The sequence below is a fragment of the Ornithodoros turicata genome, chromosome 7 (genome assembly GCF_037126465.1).
Source record: "Ornithodoros turicata isolate Travis chromosome 7, ASM3712646v1, whole genome shotgun sequence".
Lineage (NCBI taxonomy): Eukaryota > Metazoa > Arthropoda > Arachnida > Ixodida > Argasidae > Ornithodoros > Ornithodoros turicata.
Window position 1 is genome coordinate 21,171,398 of NC_088207.1, and position 23,364 is coordinate 21,194,761.

At 42.3% G+C, this 23,364-nt stretch overlaps 1 protein-coding gene across 1 annotated transcript; it reads right to left on the bottom strand.

Annotated features, from left to right (window-relative positions):
• Window positions 1–374: 374 nt before the first annotated feature.
• LOC135400318 (cyclin-D-binding Myb-like transcription factor 1) lies at window positions 375–22,823 on the bottom strand. Its single transcript, XM_064632147.1, has 15 exons — window positions 22,724–22,823; window positions 19,293–19,473; window positions 17,504–17,665; window positions 15,870–15,925; window positions 15,547–15,735; window positions 14,813–15,003; window positions 13,479–13,588; window positions 11,190–11,418; window positions 9,889–9,957; window positions 7,683–7,765; window positions 5,457–5,660; window positions 4,125–4,303; window positions 2,500–2,694; window positions 1,428–1,527; window positions 375–527 (listed from the first exon to the last, which is right to left on the bottom strand). The coding sequence occupies exons 1-15, from the start codon at window positions 22,724–22,726 to the stop codon at window positions 418–420; spliced, it is 2,061 nt and encodes a 686-aa protein (XP_064488217.1). The 5' UTR covers window positions 22,727–22,823; the 3' UTR covers window positions 375–417.
• Window positions 22,824–23,364: the final 541 nt, after the last annotated feature.

A 23,364-nucleotide genomic window follows, 5' to 3' on the forward strand; every position in this document is an offset into this window, starting at 1 on the left:
CAACCTCACAGACATCAAATCAAAGTCCCTCGTCGGCACCGCTAAACTGCATGTGGGAGAGGCGCCGCCCCTTCCACAGACGATGTCTACAAAACTAACTTTGGATAACGTTATCTTAAACTAAACACCGTCCCGCCTGTGTTGGTCCTACAGCAAGGCCAATTTTGTAAAGCAGGCTTCACCCTAGTGCACGGAAGCATCAGGTGAAGCCCACTTTCGGGTTGTGTCGTTCATATTCGCGGAATAGTCGAATATTCGAAAAATCGAATACTGGATATTCGATTCGCGAATCGAATAGTTCGAGCGTTTGATATTCGATCCGAATTCGAGAATTCGAATATTCGCACACCCCTAGTTTAAATTAGAATAGTCCATCAACTGAAATAAGCTGTATAATGATGTTAGTACAGGTTTTCTTCAGTTCTCTTCCGAAACAACTTCGTCCAAGCTATCCACAATATGTGACCTATCGGAATCAATGTCTGACGTCGATTCCAGAAGTTCTGGGCTCCCAGCCAGCATTGGATCTGTGATTGCGAGAAAGACAAATTGGCCACAGGTTTAGCACATACCATGAGAAACTTATAGAAGATTGCGAGAAACACTCCTGAAACAATGCACCCAGTCTTAAGTTGCGTTTGAAACGTCTTGCACAATATTCGTCCAAAACGTTTACCCTAAACACAGGTTTTACCCTAAAATACAGGGCCCTAAATATATGCATAATGTAAAAACCAAACCCCGAGACTAGGGAACACGAAGGGACAGACACAACACTTCGTGTTCCCTAGGCTCAGGGTTTTTACATTATGCATCATCTTCACCAGCTCGCTTGCTTCCTAGCCATTTTTTCATTGCCCTAAATATATTTTAATAAAGCTTAGAAATTACCATGACATCTTGCTAATCATGTGCAGTGCAGTGTATTTACATTTCTGGGCATAATTTAATTTTTAGCCTCCTTGGAGTAAAAGGCTAACAATTTTTATCTGCAGTACTGTTAGGTCATTGTGCCTTAGGGTTACACCTGCCAGAGTCCCTTTACGATCACACTGTACTTTAGTGTTTGTAGAACAAGTTTCAGGAAGAGATTACTTTAGCGTCACTACAAAGCAATGGTTTTGAAATGTGCATCCAAGTAAAATAACATCAGGATCGGGATGTCCGAGTCACAATTCTTGGGTAACCAAGCAAGTAGCGGGCAGTGCATGCAAAGTAGCAGACGCATGTACACAGGTACACAGTACATGTACACAGGTACTTCAAGACATCTTGGAGACAGTCGCAGAGTGTCTGCAGAAGACCTTGTTGCACACTCTTGTCGACAAGTCAGGAAGAAAGCAGTTGGAAGCTGTTTTCTTCCAGTTTAATACTATTTGTAAACATGAAACACCTCAACAATTTAACTTGTGCGAAAATGTGCTTACCTGCGAGTATTACATTCTCTGCATGTTTCCCATCAATCTGACTAGAAACTATTGAGGAATCATCAACCTCGTCGATAGATGACGAGTGATGATGAATTTCCTGAAAGAGTAAAATTGTGGTATTTAAAGCAGTTAAGCAGTTAAAGCAGATGTGCACTATGAAGAAGTAACAAAAGGTAATGCCTAAAAAATATACAGAGCTTTAATAGAAATGTCACAATGGGCAGGATATATAGCAGGATATAGAAGCAGATAGCATGAGACCATAGCCAGCTCCTGGACATAACTGCTTTGCGTGTCTAAAGATTGCCAAAGCCAGTCACATAATGTTCAGAAACAGAGATACTATCTATCCAACCATCAGTCTCAGTTCCAATTTGTGCACTGAGTATAAAGCCAAACTTCAATGTGCCAATTTAAACTGTGCATTCCTTGAGGCAGAAAATTTTTATGTAAATAATTCATGGTACATAGACTGCCTGCTAATGAAGTACAAATGGAATTGAAGATGGCATCTTTTAGAGACACACGCACAGAGGAATCCCAGCTCCCTCTCTTTAGCCAACAAGTTTAATGTGTACATTCATGATAGATATAGATGAAAATAGATATTGTTCAACTATGGTTAATGTGATGCCTATCTCACCACTAAGAAGCAAATAAAATTTAATTTAATTTTGAACAGGACTGTACACAAATGCCTGTTAGTCAAACTTGTCACTATACTGTAGATGCACTCTTGTACTGAATTTTACAACTGGATTTTACAAATTCATTCTGCGAAAATATCAAGAATTTTATTGTTGAGACGATATATGCAGCAAAAAATGCAAAGTATAAGCCTTTAAATTTGCTGCTAGGTATTCTCCATTTCTTTGCACCAAAATTACTCACTAAGACAATTTGCTTTAATGCCAATAGCCATCATATGTGTTATGCTTCGATTTATGTAAAAATATTAAAAATCCACAGGATCAATGAGACCTCCATGCCTCATAACATGATACCATGCCATAACATCACCCCACATAGCAGATTCTATCTCAAAAGTCAGGTACTGGATACAGCTTACCTCATTGTGAAATTCGTCCTGATCGATGCAACATTCCCCGTAAGAATTGCTTGTACCTACGCCAGCGTGTTCCACCAACGGTACCATCATGGTGTCTTGTGCTGAGGAGAGGAACTGAGTTTCGGTGCCCATCACTACTTGCGGTGCCAGGTTCATCTGTACCAGGACATTCTTGTTCTCGTGCACAGGCTCCGACTGCAGTTGACAGCAAACAAAAATCGTGCAATATATATATTATTAGCTTTTAACCAATTGGTACGAATACATGTTTTCAGCTATAACCTGGCTTGTTCGTATCAACAGTGACGGCACATTCCACTTGATGTCAATGACCGAGCACTTTAGCTGTGCTGTCATCATTGTAGGTTATGGTTAAGACACTGCTACTGGAAAGTGATGATGGCATGTTGAAGGCAATATCACACTGGTGGAACCACTAGTGGAACCAGCAACATCACAATGCAGATTATCACTCTAAGGGGTGTTATAATACTTCATCATCAAGAAGTCTCTCAGGACATCAGAGCCTGTTTGCACAGACGCTGAGGAGATCCCTCAGGGGTGTCCTCAGTATTGCTTCGCACACAACCCAAGCAAGCAATGGCCGATAGCCAATGGTCAGCAAAAAGTTGGACGACAGCTGGCCAACGACGCTTCGGCAAGCCAATGGTGGCACAATGTTGGCCAATGGTGGCCAATGGCACAATGGTGGCACAAGGTTTGGCAAGCCGTCAGCCAGGGGGAAGACCTGTACCAAGAAACGAGCTCGTCGGCCAAGCATTTGCCAAGTACGGCTAGGTTGGCCAGCCAAGCTCTTGATAAGCTTGTTCCAATCTCGGTATGTCGCCTTGAGGAGAGAGAAACGCAGAATGCGTAAGTTCGACTTTCGATGGACCAAGTGGAGTGTCTTGATCCAAAAGCAGTAAGAAACTGAGACGTTATCTTCATGGTGTCCGGCGTGTTCCTTGCCTTACCACTGTACCGCTAATGTCATCTCCTTTTTGTGGAAATCATTGCTCCGTGATTTTTCAGAGCAACAGTGTAGGCAATACATGCCTGTGCATGGACAAACCTTTGGCTACACAACCACAATTGGTGCTGCAGGATACGGTTCAGAACGCCCCAAACGCCATGCAACAGGCCCATAGGGCACGAGGTACATATTTGTGGTCACTAAATTTCGTGGATTCCGGATGATAAAATTCATGGGTTAATTCACTGACCACGTGATGAGCCTGAGGTCGCTTGCGGCACACTTCATAAAAGCAACATTGCACCTGTTTGTGCAACTGTGCTATGAAGCAGTTCAAATGCTTACCTGTACAACTAAGTGTGAGGATTAAGTTTGTGATTCCAGCATACTTTTCAAAGTGTCAAGTCTTGCTGGATATTTTTGAGTGCCCTTAAAATTTTCTAATTTTCAACTCGAAAAACTTGCAAAACTTAAGGGCTCAGCAACAATTTGAGTTTTACGATAGCCACAATTATTTTTTTTGCTTTGTCATACTTGGGAAAAACATGCAAGGTTTCTGCAAGCTGATGACAGCTGGCCTGCAAATGAGAACCTGACTTTTCGTGTATGTGTGTGCTATACATGCAACATTGGGAGATAAAGAAAGTCTCACAGGAAGAGTTTGGATGAGAATCTGTCCCTGTGGTAGAGCTGTTGCCAATGCTCCATTTCCCTGTCCTTGAGTTGTCAAAATAATGGCTTGAGGTCCAACAGGTAGATGAATATTTTGTGGTATCACCTCCAGAATGGGAAGCCTGGTAGGTAATGTTACTGGCACTGTTAATGGCAGAACTGCAAAGAAGTCAGACATGCTCCATTATTCTTACGGTGGCTGTAACGTTGTGAACTAAACTCATAAAGGTATCATCATATACAGCCCCTTCTTTGCTTTTAATGACTGCTATAGCAAGATAAGTGCCACATGAAGTTTACTTGCCTGGCCAGAGTGACCTGGACTTGGTGGCCAGAGAGCTGATTAACAAATAAGTTTTATTCTTGCACACTCCAAGGAAAAAGAATAACTTTTCCCCCTTTGGGGATTAAATGTGTGGAAGTTTATGCAAAGTTTAGTGTTTATTTGCATGCCGGAAAGTAAATTTGGGGGTTAGAGGACGAACAGGAAGTAATTGCAATCTAGTAATTGTGTAATTACTCTCCACTTTATTCTCCTGTCCCAGAAACTCAGAGTTAGGAGACTAAAATGCGAAGACATAGCAACCTATTGCAATTACCCCCCACCTTCATACATGTAGAACTGCCAGAGATCTGAAGAAACGTTTTTTTTTTTTTTTCTGTACACTCCAAGGGAAAAGGCAGTAATGTTTCCCTCTTGGCGATTAAATGCATGGGGTTTTCTGGCAAATGTCGGTACAATTCCCGTGAAGTCAACCCAGGATGCACATTAACCTGCTCCTGTGTCGCCCACCCCTTCCTGTTGCCCATGTCTGTACACTGCTCATAGCCACAGTTGCTTCATGGTGCTAGCAGGATTAAAAAATAATAATAATTGTACGGATGTTTATATGAAGTTTAGGGACCATTTGCTGTGGGGATGAGCAAATTTCAGAGTTAATGGATTAAAATAGGAAGCAACTGCAATCTAGTATAATTGCAATCTCTCCTTGCAATTGATCCCCATTTTAGTATCCTTCCCAGGAATTCAGGGTTAGGAGCCCAAATTCTCACCAAGTATGAAACATAGAAAAATATTTTTTTCCCCCAACACTTTGGTGTACAGAACAATGCGTGCATGTAAACAACAGTTTAGGCAGCCAGTTTATTATCCCTGTGGAAGTTGCAAAAAAGTCCATCACACCCACTAATTTTGTATTAAGACTTACCACTGCTTCCACGAAACAATTAATATAAGGTTCTACAAGACTGACAAAGGCGAGTCAGCAACACTGTGCCGAAACTTTGGCAATGAGCACCGAGCAGCACATACCGGCAGGTGGTGTTATCACAGGTTGTGGCAGTACTGGTGTCGAACTTTTGATGACCCTCAGGTTGGGCTGCACACTCGGTGTGGACACCTTGGGATGCAACCGAATTGCTGATTTCTTCCCCGTCCCAGATGTTTCTCCGTGTAACCCTTCTTCTGAGAGTTTTATTTTTTCAGCGTAGTCTTTGTATAGGTGCTCACACAGTTCTGAAATATGTGTCATAATTTATCTTAAAGCTTCATACGCAACGTCCTGAAACAGCATTAAAGTAGGGGGTGGGATATGTTTATTCACACATTAAAGTAGGGCAGAATTAGGAAAGACACTGTTATGATATGAGGGGGGGAGGTATATTTTACATTTAGGGGATGGCCTTCAGTGTTTCATTTTAAGCTGATAAGACAAATGCCAGACCCTGAATGTTTATGAATGTGTTACAGTGCATGTAATGTGTCTTTGAGGGAGAATGAGTTTGAGGAGAAGCGCGACCGATATTGGTGTAACGTCAGCGCGGTCAGTCGAGGTCAGGGCCTGCCTTTTTCTTTTTGTGTGCGACGGCTTTCTCCTTTTGTAGTCGGTAAACCTGTTCCCTCGGGGGGACTAGGGATTGAAACGGTGACCGTGCGCATCGAGGATTTCATTATTCCACCGGAGTTTCCCTGTGTCCAATGCTTTTTCAGAGACCTGAACAACTGACTAGCAGACGACATTTCTCTGAACCAATCAGCGAGTGCGGACGGTGTGTCATCAGTGCAAGGTCACAGGCTCACGGGCTTGTACTGCTCCTCACCACTATTGCGCACGGGCGCTTTCTGCGGCATACTTTAAATTCAGTTTCTGCGATAGTTACGACTCTGTGGGGTGAATCACTTCTCATGGTGCATTTTACTGGCCTACTTAACACATTTACAGAACGAAAACAGGGTGTTAAAATTACTTCTGTGCTACTTTAATAACTATAAAATAAAGTTCTGTTACCTAACCTCAGTGAAGAGAGTGCACACTCAGACAACCTCCAAAATTCACGAGACATTATTCACAATACACATAATTACACGATGAGGCAAGAAAGGAAGGCAGCTTGGCACAAAAACAGCAGCACCTACAGTGCACAACTACTATGTGTAATTCTATTGTGCGAGGGAGCAGGCAAGCAGTTACAAATGTGTGTAACACTATGACAAACGTGAGTACCACAGCGCCAGGTAATTGTAGCAGGAAACACACACCCCGTGTGTACAAGCTACGAGCACAACAAAAATACCCACAACATGAGGAAAAATAATAATCATGATTTCTAAAACTACTTCATAAAAAAATACTTTTCAAGTGGTTAAATTCGCAGGCTAAAGAGTTCGCCAATTTGTGAGGAGCCAGGATCAGGCAATTAGTCGCGGACCCTTCGATTCACCGTACCCAGTGGTTTATCCAAAATCCCAAGCACGGAGAGGTGTTGGAAAAAATTGGAGGGGGGGGGGTCACTGTTATAGTTACATCATTACAGCTTAACATATCATTACCAACGTGTGTCTAAAGCTGAAATCACAAGGGCACCCCCCGTAGGGGCTACACCGGTGAACAAGTTAGGAGGGTGTCACTGAACGTTTGGGGAGGGGGGGCTGGATAAATCACTGACAGTACCGTGGTGCGTCGACCCTGTGTCAGGCATCTTAGGGGCCTTCCACCTCGAACTTCCAGGAGGAAGTCAACAAAAGGTACCCCAACTGGGTACAACAACCAGTCGCGTTTGTCTTCCTCTTGAGTCCTCCTGGCTGAGAGGGCTGCGATTAGGGGGTCTTTACTCTGCTGGTATATGGGTCATTGCCGAATTGCCCTGTCACTTATCATTCTTGCCACTGTATCGAGCAGGTACGATTGGTACTCGACAGCGATGCGGCAACTTTTACAAAGGCCAGCCCGAACTGGAATCACGGGACGTCGACAACCATGCGGGATTCATGTAGGCTGGATTACCGTCTCCACGTGCGACAGAGAAGAACTGAACATCTTGCGAGGCAACGCAGTGAGATAGCGTAAGAAATCGCGCGTAGATATGTTGCCACAGCGTCCTGGGTCAATTTATTACATATATTTCATTCACATATCTTTCTGTCACGATATGTCACGAAACTTTAAATTCGCGAAGAAAGGAACGCTCGCGGATTTTGCGAAAATTTCTCCCTCGCGAAAATTATTACTTGTACAGTACATGCAACAACAAGTGTTACCTCGGAAACTCATCTTGTTGGCACTGGGAACATGCCTTTTGAGGCTCCACCATTTCCCACGAAGCCACTGTGGCGATCGGACACTTTTACGAAGGCAGGGAAAGGAAAAAAAAATTTAGTGTAAGCAAAGTCTATCATGGAACCCATACCAAAATGTTTCTCTGCCTCAGAAATTCATTTATTGTTCCGTTAGACATACGTATCATTTCCCTACTGCAACAGATCAAGCGTCTCTCTCAGCCAAAAATCTGCATTAAATGACCCAACCACTAACGAATATAAGCATATATGTAGGGGAGTGCGAATATTCGAAATATTCGATATTCGAACCGAATAACATTTCATCGAATACTCGAATATATTCGAAATTCCGCAAGCTGGCTTCAACCCATGCCTCTGAGCGTTTGGCGAAGCCCACTTTACAATTCTGCGCCTCAAATATATTCTGCAAGGTGGCTTCACCTCATGCTTCTGAGTGTTAGGTGAAGCTTACTTTACAGTTTTGCGCGTGCGGACTTGACGATATCCTGCAAGTTGGCTTTGCCTCGTGTCTCCGAGCATCAGGCGAAGCCTCGTTTACACTTCTGCCAGTGCCGCGGGGTTGCAGGCATGGTTTAAAAGTGCGACTTGAGGGATCACTGAAAATTGCCACTTTTGAGAAATATTTTAGCAAATGTTGGCAGGGATGTTTAAGTTCGTTTAATTATTTTGAGCTTTGGCTGGACCAGCTATGACTCCATAGAAAGTGGGATTTAATCACACAGCCAGCTACTTTATGTCTGGAATTACAACTTTCAGGTCAATTGTAGCACAAACATATTCATCAGTGAAATATATGTGTATATAGTTTGCAGTCAGTCTCACAAACTACAACTGAGCACCAGGTTTCAATGCAAGCTGTTGCTTACTATTCAGCAATAAGCACACATTTTTGTGTGGTATTCGACATTATTCGATTCGCTACTATTAGAAGATTTTACTATTCGATTCGTATTCGATTCGAACCCAAAAATCACTATTCGCACAGCCCTACATATATGATATATGCAAAAAAATGTGTCCAAGGTATCTCTCAAACTTTCTATAAGTGTTGGTAATAAGGAAGTTCTTGAGGTGCTAATTTCACATGTTAACATGATTAATTGCAAAAATTATTTAGCAAAATAGGACAGAGAAATACTGAAAAGTAAAAATAACCTTTCATAACAAACATCTTCGAGCAATAGCTATCTTGCAGCACTGCACATAACATTAACAATTTTGCAACAGTAATCAATAATAACACGACGGGGACAGACAATACATAATAGGAGCAATTACTTTGGACTAACACTAATTTAGTGGTGTGATCAATTTGACAAGATCTGAAAGATCTTCTCAAGTCGAGCTCTACAAACTGGCTTTTTCACCTTGCACAAATTCCAGTATCCTATCCAACTAACTAATTAAGTTAATTAAGTTAGTGTTCTGGATCACTCTTTAACTAATTAAAGTAAAACATTTTAGTACACGTTAGCATATGACATGCACGGTAGAGCAAAAGCATTTAGTGAGGGCACTATCAGATTCTGTATTGGCTCAACGTCAAGACTGAGTGGGATGCAGTGGCGTAGCCAGACCTCCATGGTAGGGGGGGCTCGATACGAAAACTTGCTCCCCCCCCCCACTGATCCTGGGTGCGACAACACACATATACTTGTCCACACCGCAAAATGCGGTTGAAAAACAAACACAAGAACGAAAAGAATTTATTTGACGTTCACAATACGATTACATATATAGGCTGTCATGTGCAGTGAGGTGGTGTCACGACATTGTAAGCACTTCGAAAAGCTCATACTTTGAAAACCATTCACGAGTGCTGCTTAGATAGCCGCCATGAACTGCAAGAACTTTCGCGATCGTCACTCTGGTACCCCCCCCATATTATTTTCTCCTCGGATTTGCACGATTTACGTGGGTCGAGTCGTGGCAGGTAGGGGGGGCTCGAGCCCCCCCCTAGCCCCCCCGTGGCTACGCCACTGGTGGGATGCCTTGTTTAAACCTAGCAAATTTGAATGTAGCTTCACCTATTCATCCTCGTAAATCACTGTTATCGATATTATCTCTACCTGTTTTATGCAATATTTTGTTGTTACTTTAACTGCGTTCTTCTTTTTCTTTTTTTCTCTATGAAATTACCACAAAAGCAAAGATGCTTCATTACCTTGACCAGTCTTTGGCAAATTCCACCCAGTCAATCATACTTTCTTCAGTCACACCTAATGCATATACCCTGAAAAAATGAAATAAAGGAGCGTCAAAAGGCCTAACATTTCAGCTGCTCTCCATACTGCTCAACATTTGCCACAAATCCACAAGGTGGAATTGCAAAGGGACAGTCTAGAGCTGGCGACTGGTTTTTACGTTAGAGCCATATTCTTAGGTTTCGTTGAGTATTTCAGGACGTAGAGTAATTTAGTTGAGTATTCGACTAAGAGTTGCCCAAAAATCCACGTGCAAAATCTTGTTCAAGAAGACAGTACAGTTTTGCTGACAAGGAAGAGAGAAGAACCATATGTTCACATCCATCTTTCAGTTTAAAACCCGAACTGGTAAAAACCAGAACCTACTGATGGTAACGTCACAGCAGCCACACCACTATAGAAGTTAATTATAAGTAACCGGCTACAGATTTAGTTGACTTATTTTTGCACATTGACTTTGAGCATCATGTATGCAAGCATGTTTTCTGCACTCTAGTTTGGGTCCGGCATTCTCACTACTCTGCACGCTCTAGCAAAGGATGCATGCAGATGCAATTTTTTCTGGTCTACGAAGTGAATGATTATATAATATAATACATTATCATATATATATATAATACATATATTATATAATACATTTTTATGTCAGTTCTGACCAACGGTTCTTCCCTGCTCACGGTAGAAATGGAAAAATACATCTTGAAAAAGAGGCCACAAAAATAATGCATTTTTTTCAGGTTTAAGAGACCACCACAAAAAAAAAAAAAAATAAAGCAAACTTCGGAGTTCTGGACTTTAGAACCGACCCGTCTTGGCTTCTTCTTTCCAATGAGACCGCCAGCGTTGATATCTGTCGATTAGTTTTCGAGGAAAAGCATAAATCGCGCTCCATAGAAAATACATTGGGACGGAGAGCTGATATGCCCTCTTAACTAATTAATTAGTCTAATTAGTTAATTCACTAGTTAGTTCAATAAACTAGTCAGATAAGATCAATTAGCTATCAACCTTTAGAATATGTATTCAAGGGTCGACACCTTTGCCCAGGAAAAATGCTTTAAAAGGTAGCTAGTTAGAACCTATCTAATTAATTAATTATGCATAAAATACAGGCAACTATGATACACAACTGCTAACACCGCTCAGTTGGTTTTATTCATGTAGAGCATTCTGTCATTTTTAAAATCTTGGTGCATGTGACTTGGGACTCCCACACATGCGAATATTTTGATCAGAGCATGCACGTAGTGACTAGCCATACGTGCTGATGAGCGTGATGTCATCCTCGCGTGTCCAATGTGTTCCGCCTGCCTCTTTCCAGTTGAGGTAGTTGAGCCACTTGGTGCGGCACTGCTTTTCAGACCGACTAGCAACTCGATCCGCAACGGCTGTCCACGACAGCCCAGAGGTGACCATCTCTCCGGGGAGAGCGCCGCTCAGGTCGTACACAGCCTCCGCCAATCGACGCTCTTCCGCAGGCAGCCACTGACCTGTGTAATGTGTGAAGTAGCAGACAGATGTACATCAACCACTGATGGAAAGGGATAGTTGTTCTCATCACGAGCAAAGGTGCCTTAACTGGGCATGAGATATATTGTGCTTTATAGATGTTTCCTTATGAAATGTACACCTTGTAAAAACGTTGACCAATCCTTCACTTTTTTATGCCAGAGCTGTTTTTAGCAATGCAAAATATTGAACGGCTTATATAAAAGCCACATGGCTTTTTTGCCCTGCTTTTGAATGCCTTACCCTGCCCGGACGGACGGACGGACGGACGGACGGACGAATCAATAAATGAAAGAAAGAAAGATATCTGTCTGTCTGTCTATTTTGAAGGGCTTATAAACCAACCCTCCCCATTTTTGGAAGAATCATGTTAGAATATGAGAGATTTGTCCTTGCCAATCAAAGCCCGATGCCCTTGCGATTTTCCCGTACAGTAGCCGTTCCTTGATAGTAGTCTGCTCCTCTGCAGGAAAGTTCTTCATTTGGCATCATGCTCTGCATATCGAGCTTTGGAAAGCGTGTGCAACATAAATGTGATTACACAATGTGCACAGGAGACAACTACACAGTGAATAATTAGGACAAGAATATTACGAACCGTGCAATAAACACGTGGTTACGGATGGATTCTCAACCCTTTTAGGTAATGCTCAAACGAGCACTAAAATATGCAGCAAGGATTTTTTCCCGAATTATCTGGACGATTCACTTGAGTGCAGTTGCCTAATGAGAGCAATACACACCCATATACTTGCGACTGTAACTTAAAAAAGGCTGTATGCCTCCGTACACCATATGTATACATATGCATTTATTCAGACATTTAGGTAACTAATCATGCACATTTATTCAGAAAATATGGCACACCAAGATGTGTGGACAAATTTAGTAGTATTTTACCTAAGTAGCCTTTCCTTTGTAATGTACAATCTTTTCGTAGAACATGTTTAAGGCCCTCGCTTTCTGCTGCAGCAAATTCAATATTCTGCGGCACCGACTTGTAAATTCTGGGGATTTCCTGCGGCGAGCAGTCAACGGCTGCTTGAAAAGGGGAAACACTTTATTTTCTTGGATAATGCGTGAACAAAAAATATTTTATAAAATTACAGATTCAAAGCACTGTTGTGGCTCAGCATTACATACATGATCTCTTGTGTTGTCATCTGATGCGGTCGGTCGCCTGCAAACCTTTTATACCTACTGAAAGATCTTTCAGCATCTACAGATCGAGTTTATAGGAACTCTATAGGAAGGAGTTTACAATACATGCCATGGGGAAGTTACATCTTTAGGACACACCTTTTTGTTCCTTGGCTGTAGGCATTATTTAAGAGTAGTAACTTTTTGAAGGCAACCTCCCAGACACCATATCAAAATCCCCCATTGCCACCGCTAAACTGCACATGGTAGAGACGATGCCCCTTACTCAGGCACAGTGTGCACAATAAACTTGGGCTAACGTTATCTTAAGCTAAACTACAATCTGTCCGTGTTTGTCCTGCAGCATAAACAATTTCGTAAAGCAGGCTTCGATTTTGTAAAGTAGGCTTGATCTCATGCACAGAAGTGTCAGGTGAAGCCCACTTTCGTGAGGTGTCGTTCGTATTCGTCGAATAGTAGTTGAATATCCGGAAACCCAAATGTTGGGCATTCGATTCGCAAATCGAATACTTCAAGTGACTGATATTCGATTCGAATTCGAGAACTCGAATGTGTGCAGCACACCCCTGCACAAACCCCTACACACTCTGCACACCCCTAAGAATAAGGGATTCCGTGAAATTCTGTGCCAAACGAAGGATTGCGCGATTAATTACGAATTCCGCGAAACTTTGCGGAACTTTGCGGAATCGCGGAAAACGGAGGGCTTTAACCATGTTTTATGCACCATGATGTATACCAATTTGTACCTGCATGGTGAAGGCACGCACGTACCAGCATGATGAAAACATTTCAGTGTAGGATAATAGCTATGACACCTCCCCTATTTTGCACCACGTTCTGGCCATATCACATTGCAAATGAAAGCACATCATTTTACCTTGTCTACAATTCTCTTTCATGAGACGACAGCGGTCCTTGATGGATGCTGCACTCCTTCCCAAGGCATTGCCAATCACCCTCCAGTCGTTCCCATGAGCTGCACGCAATCTATCCAAGTACCAAAAGATAATACATGTATAACAAAGATAATATTATGGCAAATTCCCATGGTCGATCTGGAGCGAGCACTTGGATCTGCCACGGAGCAACAAAATCCGGCATCAAGGGAGCGAATCCACCAGTGACAAGCGACGGTGCTCGAGCTCAAATATGGAACTTCGCTTCCATCACCTCCGCTTTGAGGCGCCCAGAACCCAGTCAACACAGAAAGCTGCAGAAGTGTTGCAGAAGTGTTGCTGCAATGTTGCCGTAATGTTGCTGCAATGTTTCACAACCAAGTGCAAGCAGAGGTTATGTTCTGGACACATTGTCAGTTTGCTTCTGCAACAAGATTTCCAATGCAACTGTGACGGAACATTGCTGACGCTCGATAGATAAAGGACAGAGTAATCAGCAAGGAGCAAAATGACGCAGAGAAGCAGATAGGCGGTGTTCTTTGCTTTCATGTTTTCAGTGCAGATGCATTGCACATGTATAAAACGTTGAATTCTAGACTGTAGGATATGAAAGTGTGATTACCGGTGAATGTTGTTTCTGGAATATTGGTGCAATGTTTCTATAATGTTGCTGCAATATGACATTGGTGGACATTAGCAATATAACATCAATATGACATGGCAACATTGCTGCAATATTACTGCAACAACTTTTGTTGACTGGGAAGATCGTTCTAATTAACAGTGCCCAATGTTAAAAAAAATTCAGATTTTTTCAAGCGATAAACAGTTTCACTGTTATATCCGTCCGTAAACAGTTTCACTGTTTATATTTCGAACTTTTTTTTATCTGTGGATAATTTGCGACCAAAAAAATATTGTGCCCACGGCGACCGCAACTACGGCCCCCTTCACGCTACGCCACCTGGTCACGCGGATCTGGCAAACCCAAGGAATCGCAGTGAACCGGCCCCGCTAATGTGCACGAGAAAAGTCTCTACATAGTACATTTTCTCCCAATATTTGCTGTCGCTCGGCCTTGCAGGATGCACAAGTGATGACAATGTTCTGCTGGAATTTAGATTTCTCTGCAGGTCAAGAAAGACTGCTTCATGACGGAGCGAAACACACAAATGTGTTCCTGATCAATCAGGGAAACACGCATTCTCCTGTGGGGCGTAAAAGCAAGCCGCTCCAGATCAAACAGCGGAATTTTTTGTAAGGCATCGGTGTAAACATTTCTTTAACTGAAGACAAAGTTTTGAGTAATTCTTACGCTTTCAGTTTGTCCAGTTCAGCAGATGTGTACTTTCCAATGTGGTTCTTGTTGTCGTACATGCGGATGACACGCCTGTACACAGAGAACAGCGGCCTGTTGAGACCCTTTGCAATGGTCCTGTAAAAATCCTTTCTCTCCTCCTTGGTCATGGTGAATATCACTGTGGCAGGGTTGCTTATACCATGTTCCTGGGGAAGTACACATTTGAACAATGAACTTTCACCCTGAACCAGTCCTGCACTCCAGAAACAGAACTTCACCACATAAACACTCTCATGTGGCCAACCAGCACTCAGAACAACATCGTTCCGCCTTTTGAATGTTGAAAACGAGTGGCGTACACCGCCTTACTGTAACACTTTACATACATATATGCAAAGTGCTGCAAAATTGGCGTACGCCCCTCCTACTCAGCAAATCAGGAAGCACGGATGCACCATTGCTGGCTGCCCTTCAGTGTCTTACGTTGTGAAGTTCCGTTTTTAGAGAGCACACTGTTAAGACAGAACTTCACAGCATAACGCTCTCATGGCCAATGGCCTTCTGACTGTTGAAAATGTGAGGCATAAAACTTTACATATACGCAAAGTGTTAGAAAAACGCCAGTCGTCTTTAGCAAATCAGGAGACAATGCAATATCATTATCTGCGCTGTCAGCCTCGAGCATACTTTATGGTGAAAATCGGTTTTGAGTGTGTTGTACTACCAGACCACCAATAACTGGTGCTTACCTCACAATAGATCTGTATGTTATTTTCGAGTATTTCGCTCTCTTCCTTCGAGAACATTCCTTGCTTCCATGAATGGCCTTTGCTCTGTAACGTGGTCTTGTCTTCCTTGCTCGTAAACCAGTTCTGATTTACGCTGGTTTCAGAAGGGATGTTAACTGAGGGATTGCTCGTAGGTTGACCTTGCAGTGCCTGTAAATAAATATGTACGCTTAAGGGTTGACATTCGGTGTGTTTTGTTGTGAACTCTGTGCCTGTCAAAGATGGTGTCACACTAACTGATCCCACCAATGAAACATACAAATCGTTAAGCTCCAGGTACTCACATCAACCAGTTGGATGGAATTTGTTACAGGAACTTCAGGAAGACTACATGGTGCACCTAGCCAAACGGAAACAATGCCCACATATACAAATCAATACATAAACAGACAAAATAGAGAGAACTGTCGAGTTCACGAAGAAGGTACATACAGTCAAAAGAGAGTTGAAACAGTTAGAAGTTCCCTGATTCCCTTAGTAATGGTACAACATATTCATTTTCCCTCCATTCTTCCTGTATGCTTTATCTCCTATTATTGCGCACCCTAAACTGTCTTACTTGTCTATAACGTTCATGATTTTGTGTTCATTTATCTTTTTGTTACTCACTCCAAGTTCATTCTCATTCTCCCTCTGACACTTGTTTGCTATACATCTTTAGAGCCTGAAGTTTTAGGGTTTAACCCGATTCTTCCCCAAATTTGCACCCTGAAATGAAGGCTGCCTCTTTAGGGTGAAACTCGATTTTTACCCGGTAAATTGGCCTCACTGAGATGAATTCACACTAACTTGTTAGGTAAAAAACACAGTTACGTCACCATTTCTATTGAACCAGTGCAGTTAGTTTGAGTAACTGAGCACGATTTCCCCCCGAATTTAGTCCACTGCAAGCTTTTCCACCCAAATTTACATGAATTTAGAGCACATGTTTATTTACCCAATTTTTACTCCCCAAATTTAGAAAAAAATATTTCCTGAAAACTTCAGGCTCTATATATTTTGCTGTATGATCGACTTGGGAACTTCAACTCCAACTTCAATTGGGGAAAATTCAATTTCTTGCAAATTAAATTTGATAAATATGGCATAATAAATGATATAATAAATTTGCTACTTCTTTAATAACATTTACAAAAAATATGTGCTTTCCATAGCTCGGCAGGCAAAGCACAATGCCAGATGGAAAATTCTACTGTGGAGGAGCAGACAGTTACCATGGAAACAGGTGTGCCTTGCACCTTCCCAAGAAGAGGGGTGCGCATTGTGCATGTATAGAATGTAGAGCAGTGTTTTGAGGTTACACTCAGTAAAACCACTTTTTACCCCCAAAACTGCCGTCATTGTCACTTAATGTAAAACCCATAACACCCCAAAAGCCAAAGTGCAAATTCAGTCACCAGGATAGGCGCTGAAAAACGCTAAGCACTGTGCATGCAGTGCAGCAGCTCTGCATGTTGTGTTCATCTCAAGTGTGAGACGCATTCTTTTTTTTGAAAACAAAAATCCGATTTCCCACCCAATAATGCCCGATTATGCCCTGTTTTACGGTTCCTGAACTAACAAGCGATTTTTGCAGCCCCATTTTGCCCAGATTCCCCCTGAAAAAAATTTAACGCCTGAAATGTTACAGTCCACGGATATGTCGTACGCACGTCGTATGCTATATTTATAAGGACTGAGGAGGAAAACGAAAGCGCCTCTCTCACGGTGCCAGATCTTCAGTGCGCAGCAACTTCAACACGAGATACGACTTGCTCAGCATATTTGAAACACAATTAAATCCCCGCATTATCAACACGATCCCTCCAAAACTGGGAGAATCATGACACATATACAACCCTTTTAAAATCATCATAGTGGATGAATATTTTGCGAGGCTTCTTTCAAACAAAATTCAGAAATAACAATACCTGCTTACCTTGCAAAGATAAAACGTATGTCTGTCCTGGACAAGGTGTGCCAGGTAAAGATTCGTCTGTACATGGCGCTAGGAAATAAGATGGGGCCAGCACGGTTTCATTGTGACTAGCTTGTGTGCCTTGGCACTCGAGGTCGTCCATTCCCGACAGCGAAGAATCATCTGCAATGTATAGTATGTCATTCATAACAGGTGTATTTCTGGTTGCTAGCTCGCATAACTTCTTAGGATCCATGGCAAGAGGCAACGGCATAAATTTTTTTTTTCTGGGCTATAGTTACAAAGAGCAAAAGGAGAGATCCTGCAAACAACTGTTCATGTATGGGCCAACACAGGAAAGATCGGGCATGCACTCCGAAAAAGAAAAAAAAAAAAAAATCCAGAACGTGCAAGTTAGGACAAGAACAAGAAAAAGGTTTTTTGTTTTTTTTAATCCCACGTTAGCGCCATGAAGCAACTGTGGCTATGAGTGGCGTACAAGTGTGGACAGATGGAGAGAGGACAGCAGGAAGGAGTGGTAGACAGGAGGAATAGTCTGCGTCCTGGGCTGACTTCAGGGGGACCGACACTCATCTGGGATGTCTTCGGAAAACCCATGGAAAACCTCAGACAGCACGACCTTGGCTACCACCAATGAGCTGGACCCCTTAACCCGCTATGGCCGCACATCTGGTACAAGAAAATGTGCAAAAACGTAATGTGATATTCAGGTATGCTGCCTCATTTTTCTGTCGCTGGGATTTAACGATAGGATTTCTTATTCACCATGAACACTATGGATGCTGGGAGCCATGGGTCCTCTAAATGACTTTTGAGTATTTGGTCTGTAGCTCGGAGCAGTAACACCGCCTAATCCATTTATGTCAATTGTGTGCCTGATGCACACAATTTCCATTTCTTTTTTTGTAACTTTCTAATACTATACAGGGTGGTCCACCAACCATTATAGAAATTCGTAGTAAAAAACGTAGGCAACGGAAAGGCATGCGGTCGATGGATTTTTTTTTTTCTGCCAGGGATATTTGCCACATATTGGTAGCATTTTTATTTCATTTCAATTGATGGAAATTTAATTTCTCGAATTGAACTCCAAAATTTTCCCAGTCAACTTAAAATTTTCTTTGCGGAAAAGGGTTCCTCATGGCCATTTTGGTCAGTTTACTCAGTATAGCACCTGAGAAGACACATAACGCAACAACAATTGCTGAAATAAATTTGCCAAAACTCTGCAGAAATGAGTCCTCAGTTCTGCGTCTTTTTTGTCGATTCTAATTTGAGCGCCACGGTGTCACGAAAGGAGGTTACCTTGACATGCCATACGAGGGGGAGAAGGTTAGAATCTCACTTCCCACAGAAAAAACACACGTGGTGAGTGCGGGAATCAGAGCTATCTTATCAAAAACAAGACCGCCCGTCGTTTTGACAGGCAGGGAAGGAAATCAATTTTTGGTTTTGAAAAGTGTGAGTTTTAGGTCAGTTGGGGCCATATAGAAGTTCTGCATGATGTGTGCGATTAGCATTGTTGATACTGTATTCAACGTGTGCCTTCCATGGAAGATAAAAAGTTCTTGGTACGCCTGAATACTTGTACGTGGTTACAGTTTCCAGTTGAATGTTACTTATTAAACGGGAGCAGTTAGTGCTATATGTCGACGAGATACTCGCATGTGCTTACACTCATTTTTTGGAACACATTATTGGAACCACTGACATACAATAATGGACACTTGCTGCAAGTGAACAAGTTGGCCAGCATGCTGTTCGAGACATATTGGAAGCTGCAACTTACTGCTCTCAGCAACAACCACAACTTCTTCAACATCGCTGGCAGCAAGGCAGGAGTCACCAGCAATCATAAGGTCATCTTTGCAGGGGAGTGGAGGCAGATCCTCCTCCTCATCCTCTTTGTCCAAGTCGTCTGTCTGGGAGGAGTTGGAACGGACACCCGCGACATCACACAGGTCCATCATCTGCAACAATGAAGACGTTGAAGAGCCTGGTCCAGTTTTAGTCTCTTTACCTGTGACATTCTCAAGGAGAGCGGAGAGGACGCACCCCTAAACTTATTACTCATAAGACCTAAAATGTATTACCATAAGGATTTCGTTGATTGAGGACCGTAGGATTTAGGTTGAGCCCGTGTCCAGAACCCCTACGCCCCTCGCACCCAAATGGATAGCGACTGGCAAAAGGCTCTCAGACGTCGCCCCCCCCCCCCCAAAAGTACTTCACTGGGACCGCCCCTGAGTCTAACCCGCGTTTATTGCATGCGTAGCACATCCATAGGAGGGACGATTAGATCTAGTTGAGTTGGATTTAATCAGGCACAACTTGAAACGTATTATTCGTTGGTCAACAGATTAATCACTCCTGCAGATCATAAAAGTCTTACACAACTGCCGTAGTATTCTTATTTTCGGCTTTGCTATAATCTAGAAGTGGACATCACCACACCCTACTACCACCACGCCCACCAATGAGGATAGAAGCCTTCTCTACTATCTTCCTAGCCTGGACTAAATATTTAAGTGGGCTTTTCCATATTCTTCCTGCAATGTGGCACCCAGGTCAACATTGCTGTAGGCTGTATAAAGTAGGATCCTTGTTATTGTTGTTGCTAGGAACTCTTAGAAGTTACTCAGATATAAGGGACCATATAAACATGCTCAAAACTTTTATTGTTTGTTCCGCTAAGGTTAACTATCAAAATGACATTAGTGACTGGCTTCTGACTCTACTTTCTGGCGATTCACGTCTGCTTCACATGCGATGCGCAAAATGGCATATGTGTATATATATATATATATATATATATATATCTTGAAAAGTTGGAGTTGGATCGGACGGCTACGTAATTATAGTTGAAATAAATGGGAGACACAAGATGAAAGTAGGGTAAGTAACAAAAAAGGGGTTTATTAAAACTTAAAAATCATAAAAGTTAGGGAGGATGTAACGTAGACATCCTCCCTAACTTTTATGATTTTTAAGTTTTAATAAACCCCTTTTTTGTTACTTCCCCTACTTTCGTCTTCTGTCTCCCATTTATTTCAACTATATATATATATATATATAAAATGAAAAAAAATAGCCGGAGCTCTTTGGCTGCACGTATAGCATATGTTTGTAGCTCAAACGTCGCCATGCCAGTACTGGACAGCTGTTTCGGCCTTGTTGGGCCTCATCAACAGTACGCAGGCAGGCAACGTTTGAGTACTGGCATGGCGACGTTTGAGCTACAAACATATGCTATACGTGCAGCCAAAGAGCTCCGGCTATTTTTTTTCATTTTATACTTCACTGGCTTTGCACTGGGCTTTCAGTGAGTGAGTTATCTCACCCTGACGGGAGGAATCACGTGCTACGTGACCTTCTGACGCCATCCACTCAAACGTTGCCTGCCTGCGTACTGTTGATGAGGCCCAACAAGGCCGAAACAGCTGTCCAGTACTGGCATGGCGACGTTTGAGCTACAAACATATATATATATATATATATATATATATATATATATATATATATATATATATATATATATATATATATGCAGTTTTGCATATATAATGCATATATAAAATGCTGCATAATGCATAATGCTGCATATATAAAACTCATATGCGGTGCTCCATATTTCAGACTTTTGTAAAACAATCTCATGAGCGAAATTTCTTTATATTCAGATTTATCCACGAAACTGTCTTTTCTTTTGGCCTGCTGACTGTCCACTACACATAACATTTTATGTCAGGAATTTGATTGTGTCGGGAACATGCGACACTTCTGACACGTGTCCATTCGCACTACACTCTAAAAACAGAGCTTCACCGCATAGCACGCTCCTAGCCTAAATTGGTTGAAAGTGCGATGTTGTGGAAGTCTTGTCTTGCGTGTAGTTTTGTTGCTATGCTCCAGACATGCAGCGTGCTTCAGTAACCATGTAAAAAAATATATAATAAAAAAGCACACTGCAGAAAGATATGAGACCAACAGCATTTGTCTCTAGGGAATTTTTAATCCGTATTACAAGTGGTTTCATAGAGCTTTCATTAACAAATTTTGACTTCTCGATTTGGCCTCTGAAATTTGTCAAGTTAGAGAAACGTTTCAATACAAGAATGAGGGAGCTTATTGTGCATCTACCCAAATCGGCCACAAGATATATGCTACCTAGTGCAATGAAAAACAGCCGGAAATAATGTGCAAAAATGGTTGCTTGAGATGCACTGCTGCTGCGCAGGGGAAGAAAGTGGTTGCCGCCTCTTCCGATGGTGATGTAACCTGCTGCTGTTATCAGCATCTAGAAGGAAGCTGGAGATAGGCAGGTACATGTCCTTCTTGCTTCGCGTCTTCACAGAGAACTGAGTGCGGCTCAGCGATTGCGCTTCTCAAAATACCCACGTTTTCGCACATTTTTTTCCTACTGCGACCATTGCACTGGGTAATGTATTTTGCGGTGAATTTAGGGGAAAACTCCAACACAATTCCTCGGAGAAAACATTCCCTCACATTTCGGAGTTCAATTCAAGAAGTTGAATCTATTTCAATTAAAACATGATCGAGGGTATGTGTCATAAATAGATAAATAAATAAAATTACGTGTAGTAAGTTGGCAAAAGTTTCCTACAGGTAAAAGCTGTTGATCGCATATTTATATTTGTTTATTCACAATCTTGACACGTTTCTAAAATACTCCCTATGGTGCCCGTCAGTTCTAAGGCTGAAACAATGAACGTTTTTTAACTGAAAGAAGAACAAGAGTAACTGTGAGAGCTGCATTTTTCTTTTTGGAAGGTGGCTCTTGCTAGTCATATTCGCAGGAATTCTATAACTAGTGGGACCTGTTAACCAGTGGTACCCGTGGCCGTCACGCGTAAACTGATAGTGACTGCTTGCTCAAACTTATTGATTTTTCTTTTCTGTCTCGAAGAGGGCTAAACTGGGCACCGCGCTTCTGCTACGAATCTTAGCTGAAATGTGGCTATAACACTTGTGTTTATCTCTTAGGAATCCGCTGAAGCTGTTTCCTAGCAACAGGGGAAACATGGGAGATAATCCGGGGATTCGAGCAAGTACCAGGATGACGGAAATGGCGGCTGCTACATTCGGGAGCGCATTTTTCAAATCCGATACTCCGATAGGGTATTTGAACACATTTTTCATGACACCTTTGCTACAGCTTCCGATGAACGAAATGCAGAGCTTTAACAAAATGTTTCATACCATGTTCAGGAGTTTCGTTATTTTCGTTCGTCTTTAACACACAATATTTTTCTTGCGGCCATTTGTGTCATAAAGGACCGGTAATCACAAAGAAGCATAAAGCCGCTAGAGAATGTTGTGGCGCTAGCGGTAAAACCAGTAAAACGTTGCAATGATGCGAAGTTTGCTATGGTACAACATTTCTAGACTGGGGCACTCTAGGAAAATCATCTTGGGGACGAATCCTTGCAACGGAGTGAGCAGAGTTACTGCGAGTTCATTTTGGTGCACACTGCACAGCAGACCTCCAGGTGCATCACATGTGCGATATAAATACACATTGCATATACGAACATCTTGAGGAGGTTCAAGAGAACAGCGTTTCACCGAGTTCTTCAGGTATTCCCATTATGCTAGATGATACGTGACACTGCTATCGCCTGAGCAGCTCACTCGACGACGTTACTTCACTTTCGGTTTGGATTTGACGACGTCTTCTATATCTTCTATTGCTGTGTTGATCTCCAGCGTATCAGTTTGCTATTTTTGTCGCACCTTCGCAGAATATGAAGTAGAGGTAGAGCCTCCGTATCCGTAGCACTGCCACACGGTTAGCAGGGGTCCTGGGATGACTACTTCAAAGCGAAACCAGAACTAGACAC